Raw genomic sequence first — 10,539 nt, 5'->3', positions numbered from 1 at the left:
CACATTTTTCCGTGTCTCCTTCCCTGTCCCCCTGTCCCCATTCCTGTCCCCTTGTCCCATCTCTCCATCCCCTCCATGTCCCCATCCCTGTCCCCTTGTCCCATCTCTCCATGTCCCCATCCCTGTCCCCTTGTCCCCACCCGTCTCCATCCCCTCCATGTCCCCTGTCCCCATCCCCCATCCCCGTCCCCCATTCCCACCCCCCCCCCAAAATCTCCCCCATTTTCCCCTCCCCCTCCCCCAGGACCCCCCCAAAATCCAGCCGGGGGGGGGGGTGGGGTGGGGGGGTGTCTCTGTCCTTTAATGTCACACCCGGGGCTACAAACTCGGGGTCCCCTCCCCCCTTCCCCTCCCCCCACCGCACCCCGACCCCCCCTCGGCGTCCATCCGCGGCCCGGGGGGGGGAGGGGCCCCCCCAAAATCCAGCACGAGGCTCCGAGCTGGGGACGAGAAGGAGATCAGCGGGGGAGGGGCGCGGGGAGACCCCTCCCCCACCCCGAAAAACGGGGGTTGGGCCATTCCGGGACCCCCAAAACCCCCCCCCGAAATGGGGGAACCCAAAAATATCCCCCCAACCCCCCAAAATTTATCTGGGAGCGTCCTGGAACCCCCCCAAAGCGGCTTTGGAAGGGTCGGGACCCCCAAAATTTTTTTTTTTGGGGGGGTGGGGGGTTGTCAAAAGTCACCCAAAAAGGGACAATTCCCACAGAAAACCCCAAAATCATTGGGAGTTTCCAAATTGGGAATTTTGGGGACAACCCGTAAAATCTTTAAAATCCGATGGGGGACCCCAAAATTACTGGGGAGACACAAAACTCCCCAAAATCCAATTTTGGGGGGGCACTAAAATCCCCCAAAATCCACTTGGGAGAGCTCAGGGAATTCTGCAAACCCCAAAAACGCTTTGGGGGATTTTTGAGAGATTTTGGGGTGTCCCTGTTCACTTTTGGGGTGTCCCTGGTCACTTTTGGGGTTCCCCAATCACTTCTGGGGTATCTCAGGTCACTTTTGGGGTGTCTCTGGTTACTTTTGGGGTACCCTGCTCACTTTTGGGACACGTCAATTTACTTTTGGGGTGTCCCTGGACCTTTTTGGGGTACCCCCAGTCACTTCTGGGATATCCCCAGGTCAGTTTTGGGGTGCCCCTCGTTTGGGGGTTACCTCTGATTTTAGGGTGCCCCTGATCTGAGGGTGTCCCTGATTTTGGGGTGCCCCAGGGTCTATTTCTGGGCCCCCTGTGGTTTGGGGGTGCCCAGATTTTTGGGTCCCCCCGGTTTTGGGGTGCCCATATTTTGGAGTGCTCTAATACTGGGGTGCCCCGGTTTGGGGGTCCCCCAGTTTCAGGATCTCCAGTTTTGGGGATCCCCCCGTTTTGGGGATCCCCCCATTTTTGGAGTGCCCAGATTTTGGGATGACCTAGTTTTGGGGTGCCCCCGCTTTAGGGGTCCCCAGATTTTGGGGTGCCCCAGATTTTGGGGTGCCCAATTTTGGGGTGCCCCGTTTTTGGGGTCCCCCGGTTTTGGGGTGCCCAATTTTGGGGTGCCCCGTTTTAGGGGTCCCCAGATTTTGGGGTGCCCCAGATTTTGGGGTGCCCCAATTTTGGGGTGCCCCGTTTTTGGGGTCCCCAGATTTTGGGGTGCCCCGTTTTTGGGGTGCCCCGTTTTTGGGGTGCCCCGTTTTTGGGGTGCCCCGTTTTTGGGGTACCATCCCTACCTCAGTTGTCGTAGTTGTCCCGGTACGAGGCCGAGGGGAAGCGCTCGCCGTAACCGCCCTGCCTGGGGGGACTTCAGTCAAAACCCCCCCAAAATCCCCCCAGAGCCCCCCAAAATCCCACCCAGGCACCCCAAATCCCCCCCAGCACCCCCAGACCCCTCCCAGCACCCCAATATTCCCTCCAGACCCCCCCAAATCCCCCCCAGCATCCCCCAAATCCCCCCAGAGCCCCCCAAAATCTCCCTTAAATCCCCCCCAGACCCCTTCCAGCACCCCCAAATCCCACCCAGAGCCCCCCAAAATCCCCCCCGAGCCCCCCAAAATCCCCTCCAGAGCCCCCAAACCCCTCCCAGCCCCCCCAAATCCCCCTAAATCCACCCAAGACCCCTCTAAATCCACCCCGAATTCCCCAAATCTCTCCCCAACTCCCTCAAATCGCCCACCCCAGACCCCCAAATCCCTCCCCAGCCCCCACAAATCCCTCCAGACCCCCCAAAATCCCCCTCAGACCCCCCCAAATCCCCCCCCAGACCCCCCTAAACCCACCCTAAATTCCCCAAATCTCTCCCCAACTCCCTCAAATCCCCCCCAGGACCCCCAAATCCCCCCTCGGACCACCTAAATCCCCCTCAGACCCCCCCAAATCCCCCCCCAGACCCCCCTAAACCCACCCTAAACTCTCCAAATCTCTCCCCAACTCCCTCAAATCCCCCACCCCAGACCCCCAAATCCCCTCCAGCCCCTCCAAATCCCCCCAGACCCCCCAAAATCCCTTCCAGAGCCCCCCAAAATCCCCCCCAGACCCCCCTAAGCCCACCCCAAACTCTCCAAATCTCTCCCCAACTCCCTCAAATCCCCCACCCCAGACCCCCAAATCCCCCCCAAATCCCCCCAGCCCCCGCCCCCCTCACCGGCCGCCGTAGTCCCGGCCCCCCCCGTAGCCCCCCGCGCTGCGCCCGTCGTAGCGGCCGCCGTAGCCGCGGTCGCCTCCTCCTGCAGGGAACCCCAAATTTGGGGGGGGGTTCAGGATAAAAACCCCGTTAAAGCCCCTCCTGACCCCCCCCAAACCCTCCCTGAACCCTCGAAACCCCAATCCCAAAATGTTTTCGCCCACCCGAAATCCCATCCCGGAGTTCAGAGCCGACCCCAACCCAAAATCCGAAATGTCCCTGAAATTCTTGAAGCTTCTTCCCCGCTCCGAAATGCCCAAATCTCCCCCAAAATCCCCCCACAGGAGACCCCCAAATCTTCCCAGCATCGTAAAGCCCCAGAAGTGCCCCTGGACCCCCCCTCAAACCCCCAAGGACCCCAAAATCCCCACCCCAAAGCCCTGAGAACCCCAAAACGCCCAAAAGCCTCCACCCCCCACCCCAAAAAACCCCCGAACCCCCTCCCTAAACCCCTCACGACCCCTGAAACTCCCCAAACCCCCTCCTTAAAGACCCCCTAAACCCCAAAATCCCCATCCCACCCTCCCAAAGAACCCAAAAGCCCCTAAACCCCAAAAACCCCCACCCCAAATCCCAAACTTCCCAAATCCCAGAGCCCCCGAACCCCAGACACCCCAAACTCCAAAGACCCCAAAATCCCAAACCCAAACCCCAAGACCCCAAGCCCCAAACCCCCCAAAATCCCCATTCCACCCCCCCAAATGCCCAAATCTGAAACCCAAAGATCCCAAATCCCCCTTACCAAAGCCCAAAACCGCAAACCCCCAAACCCCAAACCCAAACCCCAAAGACCCCAAACCCCAAAATCCCCCTCCACAAACCCCAAACCCCCAAACCCAAATCCCCCTCCCCAAACCCCCAAACCCCAAGCACCCCAAACCCCCTCCCCAAACCCCCAAATCCCCCTCCACAAACCCCAAACCCCCCTCCCCAAACCCTAAGACCCCAAACCCCCAAATCCCCCTCCCCAAACCCCAAACCCCCAAATCCCCCTCCCCAAACCCCCTCCCCAAACCCCCCAATCCCCCTCCCCAAATCCCCCTCCCCAAACCCCCTCCCCAAACCCCAAGCCCCCGGCCCCTCACCCCGGCCGTAGCCCCTGGCCCGGCCGCGGCCGCCCCCGAAGCCCCCCCGGGCCCCCCGGGGCGATTTCCCGGCGTGATCGACGCGGATCTGCCGCCCGTCCAGGCACTGCGGGACAGAGGGGACAGCGGGGACGTGGAGGGGACAGCGGGGACACCGAGGGGACTCTGGGGACAACGAGGGGACACTGGGGACAATGAGGGGATTGGGGACAACGAGGGGATTGGGGACAACGAGGGGATTGGGGACAACGAGGGGATTGGGGACATTGGGGACACCGAGGGGACATTGGGACATTGGGGATACCGAGGGAATTGGGGACACTGAGGGGATTGGGGACACCGAGAGGACACTGGGGACACCGAGGGGACACTGGGGACAACGAGGGGATTGGGGACATTGAGGGGATTGGGGACATTGGGGACACCGAGAGGACATTGGGGACATTGGGACATTGGGGACACTGGGACATTGGGGACACCGAGGGGATTGGGGACATTGAGGGGATTGGGGACATTGGGGACACCGAGGGGACATTGGGGACACTGGGGACATTGGGGACACTGGGGACATTGGGGACATTGGGACATTGGGGACACCGAGGGGATTGGGGACACCGAGAGGACATTGGGGACACCGAGGGGACACTGGGGACATTGAGGGGATTGGGGACATTGAGGGGATTGGGGACATTGGGGACACTGAGAGGACATTGGGGACATTGGGACATTGGGGACACTGAGGGGATTGGGGACAACGAGGGGATTGGGGACATTGAGGGGACATTGCGACGTTGGGGACACCTTGGGACATTGGGGACATTGAGAACACTGGGGACATTGAGGGGATTGGGGACATTGAGATGTGGGGACAATGGGGACATCGAGGGGACATTGGGGACACAGACGGGACATTGGGAATGTCAAGGGGACATCAGGACGTTGGGGACATCGAGGGGACATTGGGGACGTCCCGGGGACATCGGGGACACTGGAGACATTTGGGACACTGAGACTTTGGGGACAACGGGGACATTGGGGACATCAGGACGTTGGGGACACTGGGGGATGGCGGGGGACACTTTGGGGTCTCCTCGGTCCCCTCTGGGATCCCCCAGCCCCCACCCAGTGCCCCAAAGCCCCTCAGGTGTGCCCAGGTGTGCCCAGGTGTGCCCAGGTGTCTCCAGCTGTGCCCAGGTGTGCCCCAGGTGTTCTCAGACGTCCCCAAGGTGTCCCCAGGTGTGTTCCAGGTGTGCCCAGCTGTGCCCCAAGTATGACTCCAGGTGCCCCGGCTGTGCCCAGTTGTGCTTAGGTGTGCCCAGGTGTGTCCCAGCCGTGCCCAGGTGTGCCCAGGTGTGTCCCAGCCATGCCCAGGTGTGTTCAGGTGTAACTCCAGCTGTGCCCAGGTGTGTCCCAGCCGTGCCCAGGTGTGTCCCAGCCATGCCCAGGTGTGTTCAGGTGTAACTCCAGCTGTGCCCAGGTGTGTCCCAGCCGTGCCCAGGTGTGCCCAGGTGTGTCCCAGCCGTGCCCAGGTGTGTTCAGGTGTAACTCCAGCTGTGCCCAGGTGTGTCCCAGCCATGCCCACGTGTGTTCAGGTGTAACTCCAGCTGTGCCCAGCCATGTCCCAGGTGTGTCCCAGGTGTGCCCAGGTGTGTCCCAGGTGTGTCCCAGCCGTGCCCAGGTGTGCCCAGGTGTGTCCCAGCCATGCCCAGGTGTGTTCAGGTGTAACTCCAGCTGTGCCCAGGTGTGTCCCAGCCGTGCCCAGGTGTGCCCAGGTGTGTCCCAGCCATGCCCAGGTGTGTTCAGGTGTAACTCCAGCTGTGCCCAGGTGTGCCCAGCTGTGGCCCAGGTGTGCCCAGGTGTGTTCAGGTGTAACTCCAGCCGTGTCCCAGGTGTGCCCAGGTGTGCCCAGGTGTGTCCCAGCCATGCCCAGGTGTGTTCAGGTGTAACTCCAGCTGTGCCCAGGTGTGCCCAGGTGTGTCCCAGGTGTGCCCAGGTGTGTTCAGGTGTAACTCCAGCTGTGCCCAGGTGTGTCCAGGTATGCCCAGCCATGCCCAGGTGTGTCCCAGGTGTGCCCAGGTATGCCCAGGTGTGCCCAGGTGTGCCCAGGTGTGTTCAGGTGTAACTCCAGCCATGCCCAGGTGTGCCCAGGTGTGTCCCAGGTGTGTCCCAGCTGTGCCCAGGTGTGTCCCAGGTGTAACTCCAGCCGTGCCCAGGTGTGTCCCAGGTATGCCCAGGTGTGCCCAGGTGTGCCCAGGTGTGTTCAGGTGTAACTCCAGCTGTGCCCAGGTGTCCCAGGTGTGTCCCAGGTGTGTCCCAGCCATGCCCAGGTGTGTTCAGGTGTAACTCCAGCCGTGCCCAGGTGTGTCCCAGGTATGCCCAGGTGTGCCCAGGTGTGCCCAGGTGTGTTCAGGTGTAACTCCAGCCGTGTCCCAGGTGTGCCCAGGTATGCCCAGGTGTGTCCCAGCCGTGCCCAGGTGTGCCCAGGTGTGTCCCAGGTGTGCCCAGGTGTGCCCAGGTATGCCCAGCCATGCCCAGGTGTGTCCCAGGTGTGTCCCAGCCATGCCCAGGTGTGTTCAGGTGTAACTCCAGCCGTGCCCAGGTGTGCCCAGGTGTGCCCAGGTGTGCCCAGGTGTGTCCCAGGTGTGCCCAGCCGTGCCCAGGTGTGCCCAGGTGTGCCCAGGTGTGCCCAGCCGTGCCCAGGTGTGTCCCAGGTGTGCCCAGGTGTGCCCAGCCGTGCCCAGGTGTGTCCCAGGTGTGTCCCAGGTGTGCCCAGGTGTGCCCAGCCGTGCCCAGGTGCCCACCTCGCCGTTCATGGCCTGCATGGCGTCGCTGGCGTGCTCGGGGTTGCTGAAGGTGACGAAGCCGAAGCCGCGCGAGCGCTGGGTCTCCCTGTCCTTCACCACCACCACTGCGGGGAGGGGTCAGCGCGGGCACGGCACCCCAAAAGTATCCCCAAAGCACCCCAAAAACAGCCCGAAAACACCCCAAAAACAGCCCCCAAAATATCCCCAAAGCACCCCAAAAACAGCCCCAGAGCACCCCAAAAACAGCCCCCAAAATATCCCCAAAAGTATCCCCAAAGCACCCCAAAAACAGCCCCAGAGCACCCCAAACAGCCCCAAAAATATCCCCAAAAGAATCCCCAAAGCACCCCAAAAATATCCCCAAACAGCCCCAAAAATATCCCCAAAAGAATCCCCAAAGCACCCCAAAAACAGCCCCAGAGCACCCCAAAAACAGCCCCCAAAATATCCCCAAAGCACCCCAAAAACAGCCCGAAAACACCCCAAAAACAGCCCCAAAAATATCCCCAAAGCACCCCAAAAACAGCCCCCAAAATATCCCCAAAAGTATCCCCAAAGCACCCCAAAAACAGCCCGAAAACACCCCAAAAACAGCCCCAAAAATATCCCAGACAGCCCAAAAACACCCCAAACAGCCCCAAAAACATCCCCAAAAGTATCCCCAAAGCACCCCAAAAACAGCCCCAGAACACCCCCAAAACAGCCCCAAAAATATCCCCAAAAGAATCCCCAAAACACCCCAAAAACAGCCCCAAAAGTATCCCCAAAGCACCCCAAAAATAGCCCGAAAACACCCCAAATAGCCCCAAAAATATCCCCAAAAGAATCCCCAAAGCACCCCAAAAACAGCCCCAAAAATATCCCCAAAATATCCCCAAAACAGCCCCAAAACACCCCAAACAGCCCCAAAAACAGCCCCAAAAGTATCCCCAAAGCACCCCAAAAACAGCCCCAGAACACCCCAAAAACAGCCCCAAAAGTATCCCCAAAGCACCCCAAAACAGCCCCAAAACACCCCAAACAGCCCCAAAAACATCCCCAAAAATATCCCCGAAGGACCCCAAAAATAACCCAAAAACACCCCAAAAATATCCCCAAAGGACCCCAAACAGCCCCAAAAATATCCCCAAAAATATCCCCAAAAACAGCCCCAAAAATATCCCCAGAACAACCTAAAACAGCCCAAAAATATCCCCAAAAATATCCCCAAAAATATCCCCAAAAATATCCCCAAAAATATCCCCAAAACCAGCCCAAAAACAGCCCCAAAAGTATCCCCAGAACACCCTAAAACAGCCCAAAAATATCTCCAGAATGTCCCAAAAACTGCCCCAAAACATCCCAAAAAAAACCCCTAAAAAACTCCCAAAGGAAACCCCAGAAATCCCCAAAATATCCCCAAAAATTCCGGGTGGTTTTGGGGTATTTCAGGGCAATTTTTGGATACTTTGGGATTTATCGGGGTATTTTTGAGGTATTTTAGTTCATTTTTGGGAATATTTTGGGGACATTTCTGGATATTTTTGGGATATTTCGGGGTATTTTTTTGGGATATTTTAGGGTACGTTTGGGATATTTTTGGGATATTTTGGAGCACATTTAGGATATTTTTGGGATATTTTTGGGATATTTTGGGATATTTTAAGGATATTTTGGGGGATATTTTTGGGATATTTTGGGGCACATCTGGGATATTTTTGGGATATGTTTGGAATATTATAAGGATATTTGGAGGGATATTCTTGGGATATTTTGGGATATTTTAAGGATATTTGGGGGGATATTTTTGGGATATTTTGGGGCACATCTGGGATGTTTTAGGATATTTTGGGATATTTTTCAGATATTTTTGGGGTGATTTTGGTGTATTTTTGGTTCTCACCCTCGGGGATGAGCCCAGGGGATATTTTGGGATGCATTTGGGATATTTTGGAATATTTTGGGATACATTGGGCCATGTTTGGGATATTTTGGGATATTTTAGAATAGATTTGGGAGATTTTGGGATATTTTGGGATAAATTTGGGATATTTTAAGGTACATTTGGGATATTCCAGAGTACATTTGGGATATTTTAGGGTACATTTGGGATATTTTGGGATAAATTTGGGATATTTTAAGGTACATTTGGGATATTCCAGAGTACATTTGGGATATTTTGGGGCACATTTAGAATATTTTGGGGCACTTTTGGGATATTTTTGGAATATTTTGGGATACATTGGGCCATATTTGGGATATTTTGGGGTATTTTAGAATAGATTTGGGAGATTTTGGGATATTTTGGGATAGATTTGGGAGATTTTGGGATATTTTAAGGTACATTTGGGATATTCCAGAGTACATTTGGGATATTTTGGGGCACATTTAGGATATTTTGGGGCACTTTTGGGATATTTTTGGAATATTTTGGGATACATTGGGCCATGTTTGGGATATTTTGGGATATTTTAGGATAGATTTGGGAGACTTTGGGATATTTCGGGGTACCTTTGGGATATTTTGGGTATATTTGGGATATTTCGGGGTACATTTGGGATATTTTAGAATATTTTGGGATATGTTCGGGATATTTTAAGGATATTTTGGGATATGTTTGGGATATTTTAAGGATATTTTGGGTACATTTGGGATACTTTGGGGCACGTTTGGGATATTTTGGGGTACATTTGGGATACTTTGGGTACATTTGGGATATTTTGGGTACATTTGGGGTATTTTGGGATATTTTGGGTACATTTGGGATACTTTGGGTACATTTGGAATATTTTGGGTACATTTGGGATATTTTGGGGCACGTTTGGGATATTTTGGGTACATTTGGGATATTTTGGGGTACATTTCGGATACTTTGGGAATGTTTTCAGGATATTATGGGATGGCTCACCCTCGGAGATGGGCCCGAAGGAGCTGAAGTGCTGCTCCAGGCCCTGCTCGTCCGTGTCGTAGTTGAGGCCCCCCACGAACAACTTCCCCTCCTCCGCCGCCATGCGTGGGGGGGCGGGGCTGGCCGTGACGTCATAGGGCGGGGCCCGGCCCCCTGCGGTGACGCAATGACCTGCCCGCGGCGCGGCCGTGACGTCACCACCCCGCCCGGTGACGTCACGCCCCCCGTGACATCACCCACGCGCCCTCCAGTGACGTCACACCCCCCAATCTTGGGAGACCCCAACCCCGTGACGTCACCAGCTGCCCGCTGACGTCACGCGGCGCCCACCCGTGACGTCACGGCTCACGTGGTTCCCTTTTCCCCCCCCTCCCCCAGCCCGGCCACGTGCGCGCGCCCCCGGCAGCGCCGCTCCCGCCGCCCCCGCGCGCATGCGCAGAACCCCGCGCGGGCCTGAGGGCGGCGAGGCGGGAAAAGGAGAAGGGGAAGGGGAGGGGAGGGGGAGGGGAGGAGAGCGGGGGAGAGCCCCGGGGGCAGCAGCGAGCGCCGCCCTCATGGCGACAGGAGCCGCGAGAGCGGCGCGGGGAGTCGCGACAGGAGCGGCCGAGCCTCACCCGAGCCTCACCCGAGCCTCACCCGAGCCTCCCCCGAGCCTCACCCGAGCCTCACCCGAGCCTCACCCGACCCTCACCCGAGCCTCCCCCGAGCCTCCCCCGAGCCTCCCCCGAGCCTCCCCCGAGCCTCACCCGAGCCTCCCCCGAGCCTCCCCCGAGCCTCACCCGAGCCTCCCCCGAGCGGCGCCGGACGGGCCCGGACTGAGGCCGAGCGCGCCCCGCCCCGCCGCTTTTAACCGGCTCCGCCCCCCACGTGACCGCCCGCGCCGCCACGCCATTGGCTGCCCGCTCGGGCCGCGCCCCCTGTGGCGCGTGGAAGAGACCATTGAGGCGGGGGAGGGGGGGGGGAACGCGCGCGGGGGGTCCCGGGATAGTTGGGGGTTTTCGGGGGAGGGGTCCCGGGGATGTCCAGGGATATTCTGGGGTCCCGGGAGGGTCCCGGGACAGTTTTGGGGTCCCGGGACAGTTTTGGGGTCCCGGGGAGGG

General features: G+C 57.9%; 1 protein-coding gene across 1 annotated transcript; it reads right to left on the bottom strand.

The window, feature by feature from the left end:
* Positions 1 to 280: 280 nt before the first annotated feature.
* On the bottom strand, positions 281 to 10,285 carry LOC144247951 (RNA-binding protein 3-like). The gene is made up of 7 exons (XM_077789741.1): positions 10,219 to 10,285; positions 9,440 to 9,610; positions 6,550 to 6,656; positions 3,749 to 3,854; positions 2,625 to 2,706; positions 1,714 to 1,775; positions 281 to 440 (listed from the first exon to the last, which is right to left on the bottom strand). The coding sequence occupies exons 2-6, from the start codon at positions 9,540 to 9,542 to the stop codon at positions 1,715 to 1,717; spliced, it is 459 nt and encodes a 152-aa protein (XP_077645867.1). The 5' UTR covers positions 9,543 to 9,610; positions 10,219 to 10,285; the 3' UTR covers positions 281 to 440; position 1,714.
* Positions 10,286 to 10,539: the final 254 nt, after the last annotated feature.

This window comes from Lonchura striata, chromosome 36, assembly GCF_046129695.1.
Source record: "Lonchura striata isolate bLonStr1 chromosome 36, bLonStr1.mat, whole genome shotgun sequence".
Classification (NCBI taxonomy): domain Eukaryota; kingdom Metazoa; phylum Chordata; class Aves; order Passeriformes; family Estrildidae; genus Lonchura; species Lonchura striata.
The sequence above is the reverse complement of the archived record's forward strand: the minus strand, read 5'-3'. Positions and strand labels throughout refer to the sequence as shown.

Coding starts and splice junctions, on each gene's coding strand:
- LOC144247951 (XM_077789741.1), bottom strand. CDS start 9,542: ATGGCGGCGGAGGAGGGGAAGTTGTTCGTGGGGGGCCTCAACTACGAC. Junction 3,855..6,549: donor TGCAGGCCATGAACGGCGAG/GTGGGCACCTGG, acceptor TCTGTCCCGCAG/TGCCTGGACGGGCGGCAGAT. Junction 1,776..2,624: donor GGCCGGGACTACGGCGGCCG/GTGAGGGGGGCG, acceptor AAGTCCCCCCAG/GCAGGGCGGTTACGGCGAGC.